This window comes from Dreissena polymorpha, chromosome 3 (genome assembly GCF_020536995.1).
Source record: "Dreissena polymorpha isolate Duluth1 chromosome 3, UMN_Dpol_1.0, whole genome shotgun sequence".
NCBI classification, from domain to species: Eukaryota; Metazoa; Mollusca; class Bivalvia; order Myida; family Dreissenidae; genus Dreissena; species Dreissena polymorpha.
The window spans coordinates 5,185,998-5,212,815 of NC_068357.1; the positions used below are offsets into that span (position 1 = coordinate 5,185,998).

The following is a 26,818-nucleotide window of genomic DNA, read 5'->3' on the forward strand; positions in this document are numbered from 1 at the left end:
TCTTTATCTAAAAATATTGATCACATGTTATTAGCCAGGAATGTGAATTGACTCTGCATGGCAAAAGTCTGTTCATCAGAAAAACAAGACAGGGGGCTGGCAAACTATCAGTTCTCACTGTTCAGAAGCCTATACATTTGTAAAATCAGACTCTGTCTGCATGACTTGAAGTTGTTCATTATGAAAAATCAGAACCAACAAGAGCTGTGTTTGTGAAACTCAATGCCTCCCCACTGTGCTTTAAAGCCGCACGGCAGCTATTTTAGAAACAAGATTATAATTAGAATGTAAAGGTCAGAGTGACCCTGAACAAGAGTTTTCATTTTATGAGCAAGGTTAAAGTTTGGACAGACAGACAGACGGACAGACAGACAGACAGACAGACAGACAGACAGACAGACAGACAGACAGACAGACAGACAGACAGACAGACAGACAGACAGACAGACAGACAGACAGACGGACAGACAGACAGATGGACACACAGACAGACAGACACACAGACAGACACACAGACAGACACACAGACAGACACACACACAGACAGACAGACACACAGACAGACACACAGACAGACAGACACACAGACAGACAGGCCAAAAACAATATACCCCGATCATTCAATCTGAGGGCATAAAAACCAGGATGTACAAAAACATGTGAGAGGGAGATTAATTGTAAAATTAATTGCGCATGTCTAGCTGTACAGTAGACATTCTACAAAAGAAATCGAATGTATAAATAATGGCTATGACAACATAAGAACATATACAACTACTAAAATGCATAAGATTTGCAAACATTCTTTCTTATATTATTGACATACCACATACTAAATGGCTGCTTGGCCTGCTTTAATTGACATTATCTTACTTGATTGAACCAGACTGTAACTTGAACTTTTTACATGACTTTTTTAAGCTAACTGACATTCCACCATGTGGAGACTAATAAGCCAATAAGACATAGCAATGTTTATGTTGACCAGTGTTATAGTTGGCACAGAATCATGCCCACTAACTGAACCTTGGCTACTTTGCTCATGCATTAATCATTTAACACTCAATTAAACATTTACAGTTGTTCCGTTTCTGTAAGTAATAACTTCTACTGTAAAAATACGTAGGAAGGAGGCTATTTAGCTAAAACCATTGTGAATGTCTGGAAATAACAAGATGTGTTTGTGAAACACAATGTCCCCCTATATGATGTTTGACCTTGAAGGATGACCTTGACCTTGTGAAGGATGACCTTGACCTTTCACCACTCAAAATGTGCAGCTCCATGAGATACACATGCATGCCAAATATAAAGTTGCTATCTTCAATATTGCAAAAGTATTCATAAAATAAGCGATTTGGGCCACATATATTTGACCTCTGACCTTGAAGGATGACCTTGACCTTTCACCACTCAAAATGTGCAGCTCCATGAGATGCACATGCATGCCAAATATCAAGTTGCTATCTTCAATATTGCAAAAGTATTAATAAAATAAGCGATTTGGGCCACATATATTTGACCTCTGACCTTGAAGGATGACCTTGACCTTTCACCACTCAAAATGTGCAGCTCCATGAGATACACATGAGATACACATGAGATACACATGCATGCCAAATATCAAGTTGCTATCTTCAATATTGCAAAAGTATTCATAAAATGAGCGATTTTGGCCACATATATTTGACCTCTGACCTTGAAGGATGACCTTGACCTTGACCTTTCACCACTCAAAATGTGCAGCTTCATGAGATACACATGCATGCCAAATATGAAGTTGCTATCTTCAATATAGCAAAAGTTATTGCAAAATGTTAAAGTTGGCGCAAACAGACCAACAGACAGACAGGGCAAAAACAATATGTACCCCACTACTATAGTGGGGGACATAAAAATGTATGGAAACCAGTACTCAAGCCATGTATGTAGCCAGCAAATTTAAATCTTATAGCAATTCTGCCATTTAAAACACCAAATTCAGAAGGGCTTACGATTGAAAATACCAACCAATCTGCCAATGTTCCAAGTAAATACATTACCTGAGACTATCCTAATTTTATGACTGACTTAACTGACAAGATATGGGAGAAGAATGTTTATAGCTTTTTCCAAATTAAATCTACCTGAAGCATGAACTGAACTCTGAAATTCTGTAAACTGCAGGAATGTTAACTCTAGAATACTACTTATAAGAGTAGATAGTACTTATAAAGAAATACTACACAGTAGGTAAGTTCGTGCTTAAATATTTGTATAATGGAATTAAGCAAGAGCTGTCAGAGGACAGCGCGCTCGACTATTCGAGTGCTTGACAGTATAACGTAAGCCTTCATGGACAGGGGGGGGGGGTATAATGTGGGTGTGTGATCATTTAATAGATGATCTTTAAAAAATAAGAAAAAAAAATAAAAATGGGGGGGTGTAATGTTGGGGGGGGGGGGGTATCATGTGGGTGTGTGATCATTTAATAGATAATCTTTCAAAAATAAAAAAAAACAAGAGCTGTCTCCATCGGAAGACATATGCCCCCAAAAAACGCTTTTTCCTAAATGCAGATTTTGAAACCTAAACCTAAGTTCAAGGTCAAGGTCAAAGGGGTCAAAATTAGTGTGCGTAATGAAAGGCCTTGTCCATATACATATAGGATCTTGCATGAGTGGTCGTTTTGTATTGAATTTATTAAACGAGTATTCTAAATAAAGATAAAAACGAGGCTTGCTGAGTTTTTATCCTTATTTAGATGACGAGTTTAATAAATTCAATACAAAATGACCATGAATCTAAGATTCTATTTATAACATGATCAACACATTTTCTCTGTATTTAATGCTCTTTTCACCTTTTTATTCACACTGTAAAAGAGTTTAACTGAAGAAATTCGTTGGAATAATGACGTCATTTCGTCACAAAAATGACGTCATTTCACAGTTATATAACTAGTGTAATAACACCCATGTAATAAACACAATTAAGCATTACGTTATTTCACTCCTGGAGCGTAGGTCATGTTATAAACATGCATACCAAATATGAAATTTACATCTGAAGCAACATATAAGATTTGAGCATTTTTCAAACGCTAACGCAATTTTTTGATGATTCAAGCGCCATTACTCAGAAGTGCCTGGGTAAATTTGGCTGATTATCGAACTTAACCTAGATTGTATTGCCTTACACATTTTTATGAAGTTTGGTAAAGATCCTATGAAAATTGCTTGAGTTATTGAGCGGAAACGAGAACAAACTCAATTTTTCTATGATTCAAGGGCCATAACTCAGGAGTGTCTTGGTCAATTTGGCTGATTATCAAACTTAACCTAGATTGTATTGCCTTACTAATTTTTATGAAGTTTGGTTAAGATCTGATGACAATTGCTTGAGTTATTGAGTGGAAACGAGAAAAAACTCAATTTTTTTATGATTCAAGGGCTGTAACTCAGAAGTGTCAAGGTCAATTTGGCTGATTATCAAACTTGACCTATATCTTATGACCAGGGATCATATTTTTTTCGGTTTTGTCGGTCCTAGACCGATTGGGTTCATGAAAGACCGATTGAAAATCCCAAACAGTTGGTCCGAGTCTGTTTGCTAAAATTCCCATGTCATGAAATCGATTACACAGCCTAGTGCACATGCTAGCATACCCTAATTACATTCTTATCTCAATGAGGTGTGATAAACCATTCACTGCAGTCTCTAAACCGGTCAGGACGAGTCTATTGCACGTCAGCCGACTAGTATCAGAGAATGACCCCAAGCAACGAAGATTTGCGCGGTTGTGTATTAGTCATGCGTGAATAACCCAGTGTCAATATCAATCGATAATTTCACTGGCTTATACCTAGCACAGTAATCGGTCCGTAAGTGTTCTCGTCCACGATAAAATCATTGACAGTTACACTTCAGAGATGAAAACCTCAATGTTATCCTCGTGGAAATTGTGCATTTCATACATGATACAGTAAACTATCAAATAAACAAAGAAGAAAATCGGATATTCTGCAATAATTGTGGGCTGACCTTATACACTGAAAGCACGCGCTGTAACTAAACAATACATGCCGATACATTTTCCACCAGCGTAATAATCCGGCAATAAATGAATGAAAGTTGCGGATTTGATTGACAGAACAGCCGAAAGTTATTTTTATGGGCGGAACTTCACATATAATAGTACACAAGAAAAATAATACACATTGTATAAATCTTAAGTAAAAATCGTGTTAGAATCGAAATAATTCGTGTACTTTATTGTTTGTTGTTGAATAACCCACGACCGGAAGTTAAAATTCGTGGTTTCAAATCACTCGTGCGATTTAATCCCTACTCATCTTAACTATTGGCCGTGGGTTATTCGACAACAAACTGTAACATACACGAATTATTTCTCAACTATTTGATTTTGTTATTGCCAGTAGCCAACCTATGCACAGACATTTGTTAGGTTCAGTGCATGTTTGTAAGCTATTATCGAGTCAACAATGAATTAAAACATCGGAATAGACTTACATAGATGAATAATACTGACAAAGATGAAAAAAGTCAGATAAAACAGCACACAAAACAACAATGAAATAGCAAATGATAAAACCAATTATTGAGAAAACTCGTATGTTCCGTTTAAAAAAAATGCTTAAGGCAATTTAACTTGTACATTATTATCAGGGATCATATTTTCCCGCAACATCAATCGGTCCGGATTTAAATGGGGAAAAGTGTCCGAAAATTTATATCCGAAATTATGACAAATTACGTTAAAATATATACCATTGATTTTGCTATTCATGAAGATGGTATGATAAATGTACAAGTTAAATTCCCTTAGGCATTATTTTTAAACGGAACATACGAGTTTTCTCATTTTGTTTTATCATTTGCTATTTCATTGACATTGGTTGTTTCGTGTGCTGTTTTATCTGTCTGTTTGTCATCGTTGTCAATATTATTAGTCTGTGTAAATCTATACCGATGTTTTTAATCGTTGTCAATTCGATAATAGCTTACAAACATGCATTGAACCAAACAAATGTCTGTGCGTAGGTTTGTTACTGACAATAACAAAACCAAATAGTTAAGAAATAATTCATGTACGTTATAGTTTGTAGTCGAATTACCCACAGCCGATAGTTAAGATGCGTAGGGTTTAAATGATTTGAAACCACGCATCTAAACTTTCGGTCGTGGGTTATTCAACAACAAACAATAAAGAACACGAATTATTTCGATTCTAACACGATTTTTCATGAAGATTTATACAATTTAAATATTTTTCTTGTGTACTATTTTATGTGAAGTTCCGCCCATAAAAATAACTTTCGGCTGTTCTGTCGATCAGATCCGCGACTTTTATTTATTTATTGCCGAATTATTCCGCTGGTGGAAAATGTATCGGCATATTTTGTTTAATTACAGCGCGTGCTTTCAGTGTATAAGGTCCCCCCACAATTATTGCAGAATATCCGATTTTCTTCTTTGTGTATATGACAATTTCCACGAGGATAACATCGAGGTTTGTATCTCTGAAGTAACGCTTTTATCCTGGACGAGTACACCTTACGGACCGATTGTGCTATGTATAAGCCAGTGAAATTATCGATTGATAATTCACGCGTGACCAATAAACAGCCGCGCGAATCTTAGCTGCTTGGGGCCATACTCTGATACTAGTCGGCTGACGTGCAATAATCTGGTCCTGACCGGTTTAGAGACTGCAGCGAATGGTTTATCACACCTAATCGAGATAAGAATGTTATTAGGGTGTGCACTGTGTAATCGATTTCATGACATGGGAATTTTAGCAAACAGAATCAGACCGACTGTTTGGGATTTTCAATTGGTCTTTCATGACCTCAATCGGTCTAGGACCGACAAAACCGACAAAAATATGATCCCTGATTATTATACCACCTTCATGAATGGCAAAATCAATGGTATATATTTTAACGTAATTTGTCATAATTTCGGATATAAATTTTCGGACACTTTTTCCCCATTGTAATCCAGGCCGATTGATGTTGCTGGAAAATATGATCCCTGCTTATGACCTTACACTTTTTCATGAAGTTTGGTGAAGATCCTATGACATTTGCTCGAGTTATTGAGCGGAAACGAGAAAAAAACAATTTTACGATAATTCAAAGGCCGTAACTCAGGAGTGTCTGGGTCAATTTAGCCGATTATCAAACTTGACCTAGATCTTATAGCCTAACACATTTTCATGAAGTTTGGTGAAGATCCTAAGACATTTGCTCGAGTTATTGAGCGGAAACGAGAAAAATCCCAATTTTACGATAATTCAAGGGCCATAACTCAGGAGTGTCTGGGTCAAATAGGCCGATTATCGAACTTGACCTAATTGGTTATAGCTTAACACATATTCATGAAGTTTGGTGAAGATCTGATGACAATTGCTTGACTTATTGAGCGGAAACTAACCCGGACGGACTAACTAACTGACTGACTGACGGACGGTGCGATTTTAATATGCCCCCAAAACCTATGCTCTGGGGGCATAAATTATTTTATTTTTTTTTTTGGGGGGGGGGTGAGAGGGTTCTGGGGGGGTGGGGGATGGTTTGGGTGGAGTGCATTGTGGTATGTCAGGTAAGTGTTGTTTTGTCAAACTTTAACATAGATTTACCAATAATATGCATATTCTAAGTATAAAAGGGGCCATAATTCTGTCAAAATGCTTGATACAGTTGTCTGCTCTTGTTTATAGGTTGGGTCATGATGGTAAACAAGTATGCAAAATATGAAAGCAATATGTCAAGGGACATTGGAAATATTTGGGGTAGTACGCAGGTTTTTTTTTGGCCCGACTTTATAGCCGAAATTCGGCTATGTTCTCAATCCCAAAAAGTATACTTTTTTCCCAAAATGTGGCAAAAAATTCCCAATTTCAAAACAAAAAAAAAATATTTTTTTTTTTTTTTAGAAAGAAGTGTCTAATGCGTATTTTATCTCAATTTTAATTCAATTACATCTAACAAAGTATTATATGATTTTTTTCTTTTAATTCGAATGATAATAAAGAGTTATGTAAAATTAAGTATTTCCCTAATCAGTGGACTTTTTTGGTGGAAAAAAAGGCTTATGAATTTATTTTCCCAATTTCATGAAAATGCCGATAAAATTCCCCATTCCAAAGCCATGGGCTATCTTCCCAAAAAGTGGAAAAAAACCCTGGTACGCAAATTGTAACATTTGCACGCTCATGCAAACGCCAATCGCAACGCCCACGCCGGGATGAGTAGGATTGCTCCACTATATATATTTCATATATAATAGTCGAGCTTAAAAGGAACTATTTTTGCGGAAACTTAAAGAATATAAGCTTTTTTGATAAACATGTAACCTTGTGAAGACAAAAAGAAAGGCTTCAACACTATGGGTGAATCAACTAATTCAACAGAAAGGCCACCATCTTTAATTACTTGCAGGCTTCCTAGATGTCCATAAATGCTGCTAAATCCAGAAAGAAATTGAATCACAAAATCCTCTTACAATAAATAATTGATGAAATCATAAGCTTCTCTCTTCACACACGAATGCACATTAATAATGCAGTTGTAATAAAACACCCACCAGCAAGGTACAGACTGACATTCAGCCCCTTGTTGGGTAAGTCGATATGAAATTCAGACAGTTAATGAAATTGAACTTATTCATGCACAATATTCTTGTATTCAAAAACATCCTGCCAGTTTCAATGATGACTTCTGTTGAAACACATATTTAATGTGTTGAGCTTAGTGTGCTAGCCAAGTGTTGAGGAAAAACAGTTTGTTTCATTTACCTGACAGGCCTTAAGATTTTGTGTCTACCCTGATTTTCTGTGTGTTCCTGATTGATTGTTTGATCATTTCTTCTTAGTCAGATCATATTTGCCTAATGAACTTTCCCGTATAAAGAAATAATGTTGAATAGATATTGGGAAGATTTCCGTCACTGAATATCATTATTAAAGAGAAAAATAAGTTATGTACATGTATCATATAAAAGGCTACTAAATTTTTTTTGCCGAACTAACTACCCTATTTTTTGCAAATGTTAGAGGAAGCAAACTTTTTTTTTGGTTTAAAATTTTGTTTAAAATTTAATCTCTTTTTTTTCTTTTTATCCTTAAAGGTATCAAATTGCAATAACTCTTTTGATGGAATTTTTATACAATTATTATAATGTCAAGAAGGTCATTATAAAATAAGCTTATCAATTAATTGCTTGCAAATTCTGTTACTGACACCTCCGATACACATTCTGAACCTTTCCTCACAAAGTTGTAAATGTTATATCAATCTTTTTTCAGAGCCCATAAAACTTGACAATAATTACAGAGTCGGAACATTTGAATAATACATTGAGATTTAACTTGTCTATAGACTTCCAGTAGGGATTTATTCATACTAAGTTGCACATGAAACAGTGCAGATGTAACTGTTTGAAACAAGAAATATCAACACATTTATGAAAAGATATAGATTCAGAATCTTTAAAATATTCAATTAAAACAAGTAATTTTAGCTTTTTTATTAAATCAAGAAGATAACAACGTACTTGGTATAAACCAAAAAATATTGAAGTCTTATTGACTTATTTTTGTTTTCACACTAAAAAAATGTTAAACAACTATGCTGCACCAAAATTGATAAAGACCATGTTTTGTTTAAGAACATCAAAACACAAAACAAGTCTTTTTGATCATACGTGTCTAGAAGTGATTTACTAAAACAATTTCGCTTAATAAATATGAAAATTAGCCAACCAACACGTCTTACTTTTCAGTCAGACAGTGTCAATGAATCACTTAATAATTCAGACACCAAGCCATACGACAGGTAACACATATCCTCCCTTCTTACTACCTATCCATACATAAGTTATCAAATTTTACGCTTTATACAGGACAGTGTACGCTTGAGATTTTTATTACAAAATACTCTCTTTGTTACGCTGTAGGCCCATTAATTTGAAATATTCATTTTCCTTTCATTTCATTAGACATCAATTCATCTAACCTCAATTGCACACAACACATAACATATTTATGTTCACCATTGTTGTTTTTACTAGGGGAGTGTTTTAACTGCCGTTAAAGCTTGACTTCATTGTGTTATAAACAAAAACACACAATCCTATTCATCAATTGTATGGATGATAACAACAGAATATTTCAAACACTGATAATTGCACCATGTTTGTCAAAAATAAAGTATGAAAACAGCACATTTTACAAGCATGACCAATCTTTTGTGGAAAACATTTGCTTTAAATGTCTTGATTGAGAAAACCTTGTTACATGTACATGAGATAAATCTGCCGTTAAGTGTTTGTCATTTTAAAAAGTAAGAGAAAATTTTCAAAATAGGTTGTATATGTTTTTGTTACATTATCTAAGTAAGAAAATATATAAAACTTGTGTAAAATTTAGTTTAATGAGGAAGACCTTTCACAGATGGGAAGCCTGGATGTCTAGTTTTGCCCTAATCTTCAGCCACAGCTTAGTCTCCTTACCATCTGCTCAAATAAACCAGTGTGTCAATTACTATTAGCATATAACTTACCCTGTTGAGGTATTTCTCAGAGAGAGCCAGGGACTTGGATGCTTTCTTACCCTGTTGAGGTATTTCTCAGAGAGAGCCAGGGACTTGGATGCTTTCTTACCCTGTTGAGGTATTTCTCAGAGAGAGCCAGGGACTTGGATGCTTTCTTACCCTGTTGAGGTATTTCTCAGAGAGAGCCAGGGACTTGGATGCTTTCTTACCCTGTTGAGGTATTTCTCAGAGAGAGCCAGATACTTGGATGCTTTCTTACCCTGTTGAGGTATTTCTCAGAGAGAGCCAGGGACTTGGATGCTTTCTTACCCTGTTGAGGTATTTCTCAGAGAGAGCCAGGGACTTGGATGCTTTCTTACCCTGTTGAGGTATTTCTCAGAGAGAGCCAGGGACTTGGATGCTTTCTTACCCTGTTGAGGTATTTCTCAGAGAGAGCCAGGGACTTGGATGCTTTCTTACCCTGTTGAGGTATTTCTCAGAGAGAGCCAGGGACTTGGATGCTTTCTTACCCTGTTGAGGTATTTCTCAGAGAGAGCCAGGGACTTGGATGCTTTCTTACCCTGTTGAGGTATTTCTCAGAGAGAGCCAGGGACTTGGATGCTTTCTTACCCTGTTGAGGTATTTCTCAGAGAGAGCCAGGGACTTGGATGCTTTCTTACCCTGTTGAGGTATTTCTCAGAGAGAGCCAGATACTTGGATGCTTTCTTACCCTGTTGAGGTATTTCTCAGAGAGAGCCAGGGACTTGGATGCTTTCTTACCCTGTTGAGGTATTTCTCAGAGAGAGCCAGGGACTTGGATGCTTTCTTACCCTGTTGAGGTATTTCTCAGAGAGAGCCAGGGACTTGGATGCTTTCTTACCCTGTTGAGGTATTTCTCAGAGAGAGCCAGGGACTTGGATGCTTTCTTACCCTGTTGAGGTATTTCTCAGAGAGAGCCAGGGACTTGGATGCTTTCTTACCCTGTTGAGGTATTTCTCAGAGAGAGCCAGGGACTTGGATGCTTTCTTACCCTGTTGAGGTATTTCTCAGAGAGAGCCAGGGACTTGGATGCTTTCTTACCCTGTTGAGGTATTTCTCAGAGAGAGCCAGGGACTTGGATGCTTTCTTACCCTGTTGAGGTATTTCTCAGAGAGAGCCAGGGACTTGGATGCTTTCTTACCCTGTTGAGGTATTTCTCAGAGAGAGCCAGGGACTTGGATGCTTTCTTACCCTGTTGAGGTATTTCTCAGAGAGAGCCAGGGACTTGGATGCTTTCTTACCCTGTTGAGGTATTTCTCAGAGAGAGCCAGGCACTTGGATGCTTTCTTACCCTGTTGAGGTATTTCTCAGAGAGAGCCAGGGACTTGGATGCTTTCTTACCCTGTTGAGGTATTTCTCAGAGAGAGCCAGGGACTTGGATGCTTTCTTACCCTGTTGAGGTATTTCTCAGAGAGAGCCAGGAACTTGGATGCTTTCTTACCCTGTTGAGGTATTTCTCAGAGAGAGCCAGGGACTTGGATGCTTTCTTACCCTGTTGAGGTATTTCTCAGAGAGAGCCAGGGACTTGGATGCTTTCTTCTGAAGCACTGTCTGAATGTTCTTCAGCCAATCAGTGATTTCCTTGTACTGTTTCAGGAAGTCACCGAACGAAGCTACCGGCTCAGCTGTAGGAGTTATCTCCCTGTCTTGTGATTCCTTCAAATATATTTGTTAAAAGGATTCATTAGAGTATAAAGTCCAAAAAATTTCGAATTTTGTCTCAAATTTCAATAGATACAGATTCCTGGTTTTTGATGCAAGACCAATTCACTTAAAGCTCATATTTTACATGCATCATTGGTGCGGTTTTTCAAACTGTAAGCAAACTTCAAAGTGCGTGAACTTAGTATATTTTAAAGAAACTTCTCATTAAACAGGCTATCTACGAACACCTTCTTACCTGACTTGACCCCAATTGACTGATTCTATGAACCGTAGTTACCTGACATGCCCAAAATGACTGATTTCTATGAACACCTTGTAATCCAAAATGCCCACAATTACTGATATCATACATGCCAGAATTTTTCAGGTCCAAATCGGGACTTTGCTTAAAAATTGTCGGGACATTTGACCAAAAAGCGGGACACCTAAAACGATCAATCATTTCACCTTTTCTTTAGTCAGTAGTCAGTATATTTCTTACAAAAACTCTTAATTTCTGCCCAATATTGATGATAAATGTGTGTGCAGAATTTCGTGAACGCATACGTTCTCCATTTTCCAGAAGTAAACACACTCCATGAACTGAAATGTGGGGTGTCCCCGTTTGCCTCGATTTGACATCCAATTGGTGCAGGGATATCCCCTTGAACCTATGTAAATCGTGTGACACGATGTGAGCGCATCGAGCACTATTCTTATTCAACCAATCGTAAATTAACTCTAAATTTAGATTGATGCAATATGTTCAAACTATTTTCTGAAAATCCGTCGAAAACGAAAGGTAATTTGTGAGAAACATCAATGTGTATTGGTCAGCATTCAATTTGTTTGATGTACAAAATCGGTGTTTTGACAGGTTTTATAACTTTGGGTTGTATAATACAAAAGATAATATTATTGTTGTACTTGATTGGACCATGAAATACAAACGCAGGGGGCGTTTATTTCTGTACGATACAGTACACTCCACGCGTTTTCCCAAAAAAACGCGCTCCCTCTGCGGGTTTTTTTCTGCTAGCGAGTGTTCACGCGGCGTTGGAAGAGCGAGGTGAACTTGATAAAACGCTCGGCGTTACGCCGCGTTCGTTAATTCCCGCGGTGTGTATTACTTTAGGCTAGTCGGTAAATGCTGACACTTTCCGTTCTTATCAGTGATCGCCGCGCAACGCCGCGTTAGCAGTGTGCTACTGGGCATGCCAAAAAATAAAAACATTGTTATAATAAATTGTTTAAATACTGTAGTACATGTATAAAAAAGATAATTGTATAGAAAATTAATACGTATAAAAAGTATGTTTTTTAATACATTTGACAAATTAATATTTAAATCATAGCACATATGACACAAGAATAAATGTTCCGTAAAATTTCCAAATGAGAATAATAATTAGTAATCCGAAACACACTACGATTTTTAATTGTTAACACGACGTTTACAAATGCTTCCAATATACAGTCATCATGTGTGTTTCCCGACAAAAGCGCGCGAAAATTATGCTGCAATGTACAAGTTCAAGGTACAATGTATACTCCTGCAAAGCGTGCGTGTATTGATTTTTTTTATACAAACTTTGTAGCGCAGAGAACATTGAATTTGTTGATTTCGGTTAAAAGCTTCTTTGGTATTTATTAACGAAATATATAATCGCGAATAAGTTGATATTACATCTAAAATAATTTCAAATCGAACACGCCGAATCTTTATCGTTACGGCATTTTATTAGAATAATTATTTTAACACTAATTGTACAGTAAACTGATTACAGAAGACATCTGGGCGGAACTGGATTTTAAGTGTTTGACGTTATGAAAACACGCAAAGCTTGTCTACTGACCTATTGTGTAGACTGCTGTCTGCGGTGTTTTGTTAAAAGGGATTAACATGTGTGAATGTCACTCTGCCGATTTGGTCCATAATTACTGGTAAACATTGTTTAGAATGTCGACGCAACAAGAATACAACTGTGAATATTAAATGCAATTATCAACTCAATAGTTACCACCTTTTAGCAATCAATGGAACAACCTACAAACAAAGAGAAAATCAATGCATTAGCGAGCAGAGAATTGACTTTGTTCCGACAATTAAAACCATTCCTTATGCATTCGTTGAACGTGTTTACTTGAGTAAGTTATGCCTTCAGACAGGAAGCGGCTTTTCTTTGATTACGTCAAACTGTCAATTCACACAGATTTGCGAGATTTTTAGGGTCCTTGGTCATTTGTATACATGTTCAGTATAGAAAATCACCTGTTAACATGAAAACTTTGGATTAAATTATCAAAATAAAAACAATGTTGCAAACTGTGTTTATATTAATTGGTAAGTATTAGTTAAAAGACGACGTTTTGTGTGTCGTAAATCAACGAGTTTTCTATACAACAACAACTACTTCTACAACCACGTCGGGATCGATCTATCTTGGTTGTTTTCTTTAATTGTAAATATTATACTACATATACATGTATGTACTTATAATAAATGTAATTTTATTTGAAAATCAGGAAGTCAAACAAAATTAAATTGATCGTTATCTCTTAAAACGCGGAGTTTCCCCCGCGTTGCCAACGCTGAGGACCGCCGCGTCGGCTTATCAGTTTTGCCGATCGTTAACCGCCGCGTCCAAAATGATGCAAACGCCGCATAAAGCGGGATTTTCTTAATCTCCCTCCAGGTCGAAACCCGCGGAGTATGGAGGGAAATTGGGGAAAACGCGTGGAGTGTACTGTACATCTTTGGATAGCAATTAGCGACTCCTATCAGAAAAACACCATGGTGTGAATGCTGATTAAATCAATAAGTTGCCAATAAATCGCTGATAAGGTGTCAAAAACAACACTGGTGCACTCGAGTCGTAGAAGTGGGTTGTAAATTGGGGGCAATAAAGGGATTAGCGATGGTAAGTTTTAGCCAGAAAGAGCTTGAAAAGCGAATTTTATTGGGAACTTATAGACCTTACATCGTTTTTAACAAATGTCGGGACAAATCGTCTCATAACGGGACGCCGGGACAAAGGGCCCAAAAGCGGGACTGTCCCGCCGAGATCGGGACGTCTGGCATGTATGACAGATATATATGAACCCCTGTTACATAACATGCAAAAAATGACTGATTTACATGTATATAAACCCATGTAACCTAAAATGCCAAATATGACTTTTTTTTATAAACAGCTTGTAACCTGACATGCCAAAAAATGACAAAATGACTGATTTCTATGGACACATTGTTACCTGACATGCCCACGCTGACTGATTTTAATGAATACCTTGTAACTCGATATGCCAAAAATGACTGATTTTAATGAATACCTTGTAACCTAACATGCAAACAAATGACTGATTTTTATTAACATATTGTAACCTTAAATGCCCTAAATGACTTATTTGAAACCCTAATTCTAAGTCATGCCCAAAACCACAAACAAAAAATCTTTCTACAAACTCCTGATTAATTTCCGCTCTTCTTAATGTGAGAGGTTTATGTGGACGCCTGGTTACCTAACATGCCTCAAATGACTGGTTTCTATAAACTCCAAATTATCTGAACCTGAGAGTTTCACGCCTGGTTACCTGACACGCTTCAATGATGCCCTTGTCCATGAGGTAAGTGTAGTTGGTCTCGATGGCATTCCAGAGGTCATGTTTGCGGTACTGTCGCCTGAAGTGCTCCTTCAGCGTACTGGACGGGGAGGCGCTGGGCGTGCTCAGGAGGCTGTCGTCTAGCGGCGTGTCACACTGTGATGGTGAGTGGCTGCGACTGCTCATCTGAATGACATTTGCAAATAAACTAAGCATGTGTCACAGTATTTACATGACAAATACATTAATAATTTAGTCCCAAGTGTTAAGTGTGGTGAGTATAGACTATTTAAGAAAACTCAACAAACCCAAGGAACAAACAACTTATTACCAGTTCTTTAATATGCACTTGTGTTATTGAGTATTCACACACTGACAAAAGTTTTCTGACTATTTTCATTTAAATGACAATACATAACCTAAGTTCCGAACAACAACTATTGATAGGGTTGCTGGAAAATCAAACACTCACATGACTTGTTAGGGAAACAGCTATTCCCTCTACATTTTGAAAATAATCGATACAAAATAATAAATTTGAGGTGATTATTTGATGAAAACTAAAGTTGGTCAAACAGAACAATAAACACTGATACAATGGTCATAAGAAACCTAACATTTCATAGGCTGTGGGATGATTTTGCTGGTTAATAATCTTGGCTGATAAATGTTTATAACAAATTATATTACATTATTTTATTTGGTGAAAATCAGATGAATACTTTCACTGAAATCCGATCCCTTCACATGTGTTAGATATTAGATTAATTAATAGTGTAATAAAATACAATAACGATGTTTATTAATATGAATAAAAGTCATTCATTAAGTCATTCTTCAGGACAAATATAATCAGATCTAATTTTATACATTAGTTCACACCCCTCATACCTGACTACTAACTTGACTCCATGTCGCCATTTGATTCTCCTCTGATATCATCCTCCGCCTCTTGGGCCCTGTTGGCTCATCAACCAACATATCCTCTTTGTTAACACCACTAGAACTCGCAGCATACTTTCTGAATTCCTCACCTGACGGAGATCGCTCAAGCCGTGCCAGCCGCGCAGCGAGCTGATTCTCCTTTATAGGTGACCAAGATTTACGACTGACTTTATCCATGTCGAAATTTTTATATTTTTTTATATTTTATATATTCACACTATCAATAGAAACTCCCAAGGTCCTTTTGGCTCCTTATCACAAATATGGCAAGGAGTAAGGGTGAGAGTTATGGGCCTCACTTATTTACATGCAGACTGAGAGGGCACAAGCTCTCACCTGTCGCACTTTCACTAGGACGGCCATTTTTTCTGGCGCCCTTGAAATTTCAACCACAAAGAATTTCCTATCAATTGGGACACCACGCTTCTGGCGTCGACCAAGATTGACTCCCTGCTGGGACACTTGAGGTATTTAGTGACGGTTTACAGGCACAGCCATGGCGTGCCTTACTGTCACTCTTTCTGATCGTCTGACTTGACTCCTCTGAAAATAGAAAACAAGGTTGTTTTTTTCCTACACAAAAACTTGTTTAAAAAAATAAAGATAAAATATTGATAAAATACGGTTGTTCAAATTAGAAAATACCACATTCCCACATCAAAGCATTGATAAAATTCGGTCGTTAGAGTAATAAATTATAAATCCTACACAAAACCTGTGTTCAAAATAAAGGATATTGAAACACATTTGGTTGCTTTAGTAAGAAAAGATTGTACAGTCAATCTTGTGCTTGCGACCACTTGAATTAAGCGACTTTTGTCTTATGCTACCACTTTGAATTCCCCCGAGAGTTTTCACTATATTTTCATATTGTATTAAGCGACTTTTGTCTTACACGTCCAACGACCGCTAATTTTTGTGTATTTTGATGTCCAAATCTTTAATTAAGCGACCACTTTGAGGTTAAAGTGGTAAATCTGTTGACCGTGTAGGGACAAATCAGTGTTAATTGTTTATCTAAGGCGATAAGATGTACGATTGCATCTTTGTTTTGTGTTCACACCAGCCATTTTCTTTTGTCTCGATGACTGGTTCTGACCGGTGTTGATGCAGACTGCGTATCATTTGTTTGTGTTGAATAATACAGTGAGGTATTCACGCAAACAGTCTACGGTTTAAAGAGTTTACAATCTGGGACGTTAAGTGACAAACTTAATCGCCGATTTTATTGCAGAAACAATGCGCCGACAAGACAAACATTTTCAGTGTTCCCGAGAGGTGTAAAAAATGAACTATTTATCTGTAACATGTGTCGATATCCGTTCACTAAAAAAAATTAATTGTAATTATGCTAATTAGTTTGTGTAATCAAATTTACCAATCAGGCCTGTTTATTTAGTTTTCAATCGACGTGTTTTATTTCCCAATGCACCATAATCGAGTCAAATTTCCATAAGCTTACATGCAGAAATTAAAATGTCAAAACGGAAAGTGTTAAAGTTTAATGAAAAAATTCGGGTATTGCAGTGCTCCAGCTAGGATTTGAAAAGGGCAGGGGGGCTTTTTTGTCAAAAGGGCACTTTCAACGCGCAGTATTTTGTCAAAAGGGCACTTTCGACGCGCAGTGTTTTGTGAAAAGGGCACGTACGAGCGAGTGGGTGTTTCTGGAATGCTTCCTATTGCATGTTAATTTATATGTTATAAATAATTGTATTATTCCCATTATTATTAAACCATTCAAATATAATGTCTACAATGAGGATTAAAGTAATTACAATGTAATAAGAGATTTATGAATAATCATATGTAAAAAAAAAAAAAAAAAAATTATTTAATTTTTTTTTTTTTGGGGGGGGGGGTCAGGGCGGAGGTTCGGGAGGGCAGGGCGCGGCGCCCTTCGATTTAGGCCTAGCTGGAGCACTGGGGTATTGGAATTGTCTAAGAGTAAAAGTGCACATAACATCGCGAATGAGTTTGGAGTCAGAAAAACCCAATTTAGTAAATGTTAGAATAAGAGCAAACAAATAAAACACATTTTTAGTAAAACATTATTTATTTTTTTATTTTATTTTTATTTAGATTTATTTGATTACACAAGTTGAAACAATTGTGTCAAAAGGTGATAATTCTACATCTGGATTTAAAATCGAAGGTCCGCATTATTCTCAAATGGCCTTTTTTATTTAAAGACCATTTTATTAAGAGACCACTTTCGGTTACTCCCTTAAGTGGTCTCTAAATACAAGATTGACTGTACACTAATATTTAGAAATATGTTACATTATTTATGCAGGATTTCATGCAATCGTTGAAGTCCCAAGATGAATTCTTTACACTGGCCAAGAAAATTGTAGCTTGAAGAATAATCCAAATTTTCTCCAACACAAAAAACTGATAACAATAATGCTTGAGGTTGAGAAAAAATGTTCAGCTTGAAAGGCTGTCTATTTGTACCACATGAGGTACACAGGTAAGCACAAATGGAATATGAAATAACCATAAAACAGGATTGGTTCAAGATTACTTTCATATAAATCTTTCTTATACACTGAAGATATTTCAGTTCATTTGTATAATTATAGTTCTTGGCGTTAAAAACTTCTGGGGTTAAACACTATCAGGTTTGGGCAAACATTAATAATTCAGGATTAAGAAACATTTAACTTAATAGTATTTTTATGAACACCATGTGTTGAACAACCACATGCTACCAAGCAGTTATCTATTCACCAGAATTGCATTCAACTTAAAATTTCCTCCTCTCATATGATTAACAAATCATTTCTACGGTAACAAATTTAAGACAAAATAACTTCCCTAATACATGCATGATGCAATCTAATCTCTGCAAAACATGTTTTTGGTATGACCAGTCTTGATCAGGTTTGTACACTCATTAATGTGATATCACTTTCACCCAAGGGCAATGGCAATATAATTATTTAGCCTCTGAAAGCCATTCTTTTTATTTTTGCACACCATATTTATGGACAAAATGATAATGTCATACATTGCGCAAAGTGCCATTAAGTATGGCGTGTAGAATTCATCAAGGTGCATATATATATGAAGTTTTAAAGTTGTAGGTGAAAGCATATTGATTTTAGAGCCAATGTTAAGGTTTTAGCACGACGCCTATGGCGAAAAGCGGACGACACGACGAGCTGGCTATGACAATACCTCGGGTTTTCTTCGAAAACAGCCGAGCTTATAACACATCAACATTAAAAATAAAATATTTAGAATGGCATTATTGATAACATAGTAGATTGAATTGTCTGTAAATAAGAAATCAATATTCGACCAATATTGTGCATTCTAGCTATCTTGCAAATAGGTCATCTGGCTTTATCAGGTCAGTTGAGTTATTGGATTGCCTGGAAATCAAGGAGGCTGTTAGGCTTTCCAATGGCACTCTAACTCTTTCAGTGCTGGAACCGAATTTTGAAGGTCTTTGCAAACAGTTTGGATCCAGATGAGACGCCACAGAACGTGGCGTCTCATCAGGATCCAAAATGTTTGCTTTTCTGATAGTATTCTTTGAAAAAAATCAAAGAAAATGCTAATTTTAGAATTTCAGCAGACGACATTATAGCAGACGACAAATTTTCCAGCATGCAAAGGGCTAAATAGTAAAGATCTACCGGTGCATTATAATATTGTACCTCAATTCTGTTCGCCATCATAAAATCCCATATACCCATATTCATGATGATTGAAATATTCCATGATGTTTAAACATAATTAAACCCATTTGGATGATATTTTCTAATAAATCCAATGCACTCAATCCTCTACAATAACATGAGCGCTCCAAAGACATCCATATCAGGTAATAATTGGTCGGAGCTTATTCACATATTTATACAAAAATCTTGGTCAATTATAGATTGATTTTCCAATAAAATCTTCCCATACTACTGATGGGTTGTATAAATAAAATTATCTTTGTTTGCCCTTTGTTCACATCAGTCTTCTTAGAGTTCAAAGTATTAACTTTACCCCAAAACTGCAGCTTACGATATATATACATTTTAATGTCATTTTTATCTGTATTCACACAAAAAAAGACTCAAAATGGGGGTGACCAAGGACCATGAAAACAAGTGTTACAACAGCATTATTGTGAGTACTACCATACAGAATTGTAAAAATCCACAAAACTATTGTTTTGATTGTGATAAATATTAATTTTCTTAATTTCACTACCAAGAATAACATAATTAGCTGAATGAAAGGAGACAAACTTACAATAATCACTATTGGCACACAGACAAAATCCCACAGTGGTATTACAGCATACTGTACTTAAAGTACACAGACATATCAATTATAGGAGCATATTTAATTATGATAAGCAGATTCCTTGGACAGCCTGATCAGATATGTCTGCCCTACACTGGAGCTGACATGTGCAAGCTGTCAGGCCCAACACCTGGTCTCCTGCTGAAAATCATGCAGGCAGTCACAGGCATTCCCTCTTGAGGGTAAAGGGATGGACAATGTGTACAGGTAAGAGCCATTTCTGGGAAAACTGGGTTTAATTCACCTGTGTAAATTATCTTCCCTGATTAGTCAGTTCAGTCTGAAAAGGCTAATCAGGGAATACAATTTCTTTTCTTTTTGGAATTTATTGTACAAAGGAAGTATCTAAATCTAAGAGAAAATCCAGTATACAACACAGGTGGAAATTGTCATCCCTGATATACTAGTCATCTTAGTATACATTCTTGGTAATTTAAAGGTTGAGAAAGCATGAGAAAGGCTATTCATTTAATTTAACATTTAAAATCAATATATCAAATAGAAGCATTTTTCCCAAGTCTACATTATAGTTTACATATATTAATCAAATATCCACTTTATTGGCAAGTTAATGACTGCCTCGCCAGTCATGAATAGGTAAGGAGTCCTTAAATGGTCTAACTTGTGAACACACTGTGATTTTTTAACTTGTGAATACACAGCTGACAAACATCCACATAAAAACACAAAAACAATTTTATTGAAAAACACATAATATTAGATAAATGCAAATATCACTACTTATAAAGCTGACCTAGTAGTATTTAATTCATGTTTATATGATTTACTAAAACAGATGAGTTATAATAATATGTACACAACAGAAATATGTAAATTATAAACAGTGATGCTAAAACTTTTGAAGAGCAACATTGTTAAGAAATTTTATATAAATTGTTGTTGACATATTCTGTTACAAAATAGTCCAACCCTTAGAATAAATAACATCGCCAAAAATAAATCTTTCTGGAATTTTGCATAATAAATTCTTGTGAAGCTGTGTATTTATACTTACTTTAGAAAGCAATCAAATGCTACAAATTCTTGGTTTTAGACATTGCCCAGACTAAACAAATAACACTACAGATTTATATGAGCTCGAATGCTTATAAGCTTAACCCATTTATGCCTAGTGGACTCCCCCATCCTTCTAAACTGGATCAATTTATTTCCAAAACAAGGGACAAAATTGTCACAAAACCAGGTTTTCATTGTGGAAAAAAAATCTGATTAAGGGAGAAAACTCAAACTGAACTTTTGAAATGAACAAACAAAATTAACCCCCTTTGTAAGTTTGTTTAAAAAAAAAATCTATTTTTAGTCGTGGCGACCTTGACATTGGAGATATTGACGTGATTCTTTTGTGCGACACACCGTCCCATGATGGTGAACAAATGTGCCAAATGATTTTAAAATCTCACAATGAATGACAAAGTTATGGCCAGGACAAGCTCATTTATGGCCATTTTTGACCTTTGAACTCAAAGTGTGACCTTGACCTTGGAGATATCGACATAATTATTTCGCGCGACACACCGTCCAATGATGGTGAACAAATGTGCCAAATGATTTTAAAATCTGACAATGAACGACATAGTTATGGCCCGGACAAGTTTGTTCCGCCAGCCCGCCAGCCAGCCCGCCAGCCAGCCAGCCAGCCAGCTCGCCCACATTCGCCAATCTAATAACCAGTTTTTTCCTTCGGAAAACCTGGTTAATTAGGGATGTCTAGTATATTTATTTCTATATTTAGAATATTTCTTAAAGAAACCTTTAAGCAAACAGCACAGACCCTGATGAGACGCTGCATCATGCGGCGACTCATCTGGGTCTACGCTGTTTGCCAAGGCCTTTTTTCTAGACGCTAGGCATAAATGGGTTAAGCTGAATGATAATAACCTCTTGTTTTACGGGTTAAGCTGAGTGATAATAACCTCTTGTTTTACTGATACTTTCAAGAAATACTAATTCAATATTTGTTGTAGGGGTTTTGATTTAACAGATACAATTTTAAATTGAATAAAAGATGACGTGGGTATCATGTTCAATGATCTTTCCAACGCAGTTGTCAAGGTCTCCAGTCCAGCAGCTGCTCTACAGGCTGGACCACAGTCATGTACAATGGAGTGTTCAGCACAACATCAAGGGATTAGTCATTTCAACAGTTCAAGAAAACAAGGGTCCCTACATGCCAAGACATGAGATGAAGAGGTTCCCATATAGTTGAGCTTTTTCTGGAGTCCTGCAGGAAACTGTGAAAAGACCACTTTACTTTCTTTCATACAGAACCACCATGAGTGCACCAGCACAGTCCATGCAATACATTTGCAGATGATGGGAAGTTTACTTTCAAGATAGGTCAGATAAATATTAGCTGTGCTTTATGAAAAGGGGGTTTAATACATGCCAGTCAAGTGTTGTTCCAGATGAGCCTCTGCAGTCTGCACAGTTTTGTCCCTGATAAGCCTGTGCACACTTCACAGGCTAATCTGGGACTACATATTACGCACATGCATTAATAAAAACCTAAACATCTAAGAAGGATCTAAAGACTGGTATAAGATGCAGTTTCAACAGAATATTGCCAGGTTATCTATATTATACACACTATTCATGGTCAGGGGTTCCGCTGTCGATCGCCATTAGCGCCAAATTTTTTAATGTGGCTCCAATTTTTTAAAAGTGGCGAATTTCAAAAAATCGGTAAAATCCTATCCGAAAATGTACTGTGAGTCGAAAGCACGCGACCGAGCATTAGCGGCCAGCGTCTGTCAGTTCTAAATATTGATTTACGACGATGTAAGCGACCTACAGTGCAGAGTGCATTAGAAATCACCGAAGCGTGTAAGTGTTACAAACGGTGTTTTTACTGCTATTGTCAAGTTTTATGGGGGTTATTATCGGATTAACGGCTCCTTTATGATATTGAGCAATAAGTTAAGTAACACAGGGACAAACTTTCACGACGATCAATAATTTTATAATGATTATTAGGGCCGCTATTTCTTTGTTAAAATCAAAACCATGGGGCTGGCAAAAGCATTTAATTTCTCCACATCAACAAATAAAAACTTGTTTCAACAGGTATTTGTGAGCATTTCTGTTTAATAGATTCATTATTGTAATGTTCTGGGAAGGATATAAATTTATTAAGATAACAACAATTTCTGAATTAAATATAAAACATTCACTCGATGTACTATATTTCGGATATGTTAAATTCGGACATTTAAAGATAGGGACATTTATGTGTTGGTTTGATGTTGATAGTTTGTAAAAATATGTTTTATGTTATTTCAGGCAACTAGAATGGATTGTTGCAATTATCTGGGCCTTTCTGTCAGGAAAAAGGTGTGAACAACAGTCATTTAATTGAACCTGGAAATCATCCACCACTAACAGAAAACTTGTGAACAACAGAAGCTGATGTATATCATGTCCAAATGACCAAATATAACTGGTAAACAATTTGAAGTGAGATGCTTTATTTTCTGATTCCCTTTCAAATGATGAACATTGGTGTGATTTTATGTTTAAATAATTAATTTCGAAACATTTATGCAGCATACTGTTAAATACATTGATGTTAACATTATTATATTATTTTGGTTATCTGTGTTGTTTATCAAGTTGAAAAAAATGTTATTTATATACAAATAAAGCTTATTAAGACTTATGAAGGTATGACTTATGAAGGTAATTATTGTTTTTTTTATGAAATAACATACTTTTTCAAGTGATAATATAGTCAATGACATTAATGTAGTAAGGTTTCTTAAAATGATTGTTCTTATTAATAAGGTGGAATAACCGACAGTATTCACGCCGCGAAAAAGTGGCGACAACTTTTTTTGGGCCAGTGGAACCCCTGCATGGTCACGTCCATAAAATAATTAAAGTATTTAAAATAATATGGTGTTAATAATAAACTAGGATATATGTGAACAAGACCACTGATTATGCTTCTGTGCAACTTCCGAGAGACATCTTATAACTGTTAAGTTAATAGCTCTTGCAAGCGAATAACCTTCAACACTAGTGCTTCACCCCAGAGCACTGTGTCTTAAGGAACATAAATGTGACAAAAATGCACAGCCCTGCTATAAATCAAACAGAGTGGAGGGATGACAGGCTCAGAAATCAATGCAATATTATTATGTATAACAAGAGAATAAGAATATTTGACCTTTGACAAACAATATACAATATACCCCCTCTTCTTCGAAGGGGGACATAAAAAGTGTAAAGTGTCCTTGATTAGCCTGATTTGCCTGTACAGACTGGGTGGATATTTTACCTGAGGTTTTCCAAGGAATTACTCATAACTTAGTATTGTTCATTCCTATATCCTAAGACTGGATGCCTGTTACTGCCTGCAGCATCCTAAGGTGACAACTTGTCAGCTCCAGTAAATGCAAACTTATATCTGATCATGCAGACTGTCCAAAGATTCTGATTATAGCAAGGGCTGTTTGTAAAACATGCATGCCCCCCATATGGGCTCTCCGTTGTAGTGACAGCCATTGTGTGAATATGTTGTTTGTCACTGTGACCTTGACCTTTGACCTAGTGACCTGAAAATCAATAGGGGTCATCTGCCAGTCATGATCAATGTACCTATGAAGTTTCATGATCCTAGCCATAAGCGTTCTTGAGTTATCATCCGGAAACCCTTTTACTATTTTGGGTCACCGTGACCTTGACCTTTGACCTAGTGACCTGAAAATCAATAGGGGTCATCTGCGAGTCATGATCAATCTACCTATCAATTTTCATGATCCTAGAAATAAGCGTTCTTCAGTTGTCATCCGGAAACCATTTTACTATTTTGGGTCACCGTGAACTTGACCTCTTTGACCTAGTGACCTCAAAATCGATGGCTATTGTAAAACTTTTTTAACAATATAGAAGTCACATTTTAAGTCTAATCTACATGAAACTTGGTCGAGCCATTTTTTCTAATGATACCTGGGCCAAGTTGAACAAGGGCTGTTTGTAAAACATGCATGCCCCCCCCCATATGGGCTGTTAGTTGTAGTGGCAGCCATTGTGTGAATATGTTTTTTGTCACTGTGACCTTGACCTTTGACCTAGTGACCTAAAAATAAATAGGGGTCATCTGCCAGTCATGATCAATGTACCTATGACGTTTCATCATCCTAGGCCTAATTATTCTTGACTTATCATCTGGAAACCATTTTACTATTTTGAGTCACTGGGACCTTGACCTTTAACCTAGTGACCTGAAACTCAATAGGGGTCATATGCCAGTCATGATCAATATTCCTATTAAGTTTTATCATCCTAGGCGTAAGCATTCTTGAGTAATCATCCGGAAACCATTTTACTGTTTCGAGTCACTGTGACCTTGACCTTTGACCTAGTGATCTGAAAATCTATAGGGGTTATCTGCGAGTCATGATCAATGTACCTATGAAGTTTCATGATCCTAGCGATAAGCGTTCTTGAGTTATCATCCGGAAACCATTTTATTATTCCAGGTCACCATGACCTTGACCTTTGACCTGAAAATCAATAGGAGTCATCTGCGAGTCATGATCAATCTACCTATCAAGTTTCATGATCCTAGGCCTAAGCGTTCTCGAGTTATCATCCGGAAATTATTTTACTATTTCGGGTCACCGTGACCTTGACCTTTGACCTAGTGACCTGAAAATCAATAGGGGTCATCTGCCAGCCATTATCAATCGTCCTACGAAGTTTCATGATCCTAGGCATAAGCGTTCTTGAGTTATCATCCGGAAACCATTTTACTATTTCAGGTCACTGTGACCTTGACCTTTGACCTAGTGACCTGAAAATCAATAGTGGTCATCTGCGAGTCATGATCAATTTACCTTTCAAGTTTCATGATCCTAGGCCTAAGCTTTCTTGAGTTATCATCCGGACACCATTTTACTATTCCAGGTCACCATGACCTTGACCTTTGACCTTAAAATCGATAGGGGTCATCTGCAAGTCATGATCAATGTACCTATGAAGTTTCATGATTGTAGCCATTAGCGTTCTTGAGTAATCATCCGGAAACCATTTTACTATTTCAGGTCACCGTGACCTTGACCTTTGATATAGTGACCTGAAAATCAATAGGGGTCAACTGCGAGTCATGATCAATCTACCTATTAAGTTTCATGATCCTAGGCATAAGCATTCTTGAGTTATCATCCGGAAACCATTTTACTAATTAGGGTCACCATGACCTTGACCTTTTACCTAGTGACCTGAAAATCAATAGGGGTCATCTGCAAGTCATGATCAATGTACCTATGAAGTTTCATGATCCTAGGCATAAGCATTCTTCAGTTATCATCCGGAAACCATTTTATTATTTCGGGTCACCGTGACCTTGTCCTTTGACCTAGTGACCTGAAAAGCAATAGGGGTCATCTGCCAGCCATTATCAATCGTCCTACAAAGTTTCATGATCCTAGGCATAAGCGTTCTTGAGTTATCATCCGGAAACCATTTTACTATTTCGGGTCACTGTGACCATGACCTTTGACCTAGTGACCTGAAAATACATAGTGGTCATCTGCGAGTCATGATCAATTTACCTATCAAGTTTCATGATCCTAGGCCTAAGCGTTCTTGAGTTATCATCCGGAAACCATTTTACTATTACGGGTCACTGTGACTTTGACCTTTGACCTAGTGACCTGAAAATCAATAGGGGTCATCTGCAAGTCATGATCAATCTACCTATCAAGTTTCATGATCCTAGGCAT

The 26,818-nt window shown here is 36.7% G+C and overlaps 1 protein-coding gene and 1 long non-coding RNA gene across 6 annotated transcripts in view; one reads left to right on the plus strand and one right to left on the minus strand.

The window, feature by feature from the left end:
- The window catches only part of LOC127872805 (uncharacterized), a 126,336-nt gene that overhangs the window by 76,100 nt on the left and 23,418 nt on the right, over nt 1–26,818 (minus strand). For all 5 annotated transcript variants that reach the window (XM_052416213.1, XM_052416214.1, XM_052416216.1 and 2 more), the window contains 3 exons: nt 15,714–16,310; nt 14,814–15,008; nt 11,067–11,231 (listed from right to left, as the gene is read on the minus strand). In XM_052416213.1, coding sequence (XP_052272173.1) covers nt 11,067–11,231; nt 14,814–15,008; nt 15,714–15,944 — 591 coding nt within the window. In that variant the 5' untranslated portion in view covers nt 15,945–16,310. The remainder of the gene's footprint in view (nt 1–11,066; nt 11,232–14,813; nt 15,009–15,713; nt 16,311–26,818) is intronic.
- Nucleotides 22,774–23,748, plus strand: LOC127872817 (uncharacterized). The gene is made up of 2 exons (XR_008045798.1): nt 22,774–22,916; nt 23,373–23,748. It is a non-coding gene; the product is annotated as an uncharacterized LOC127872817 (long non-coding RNA).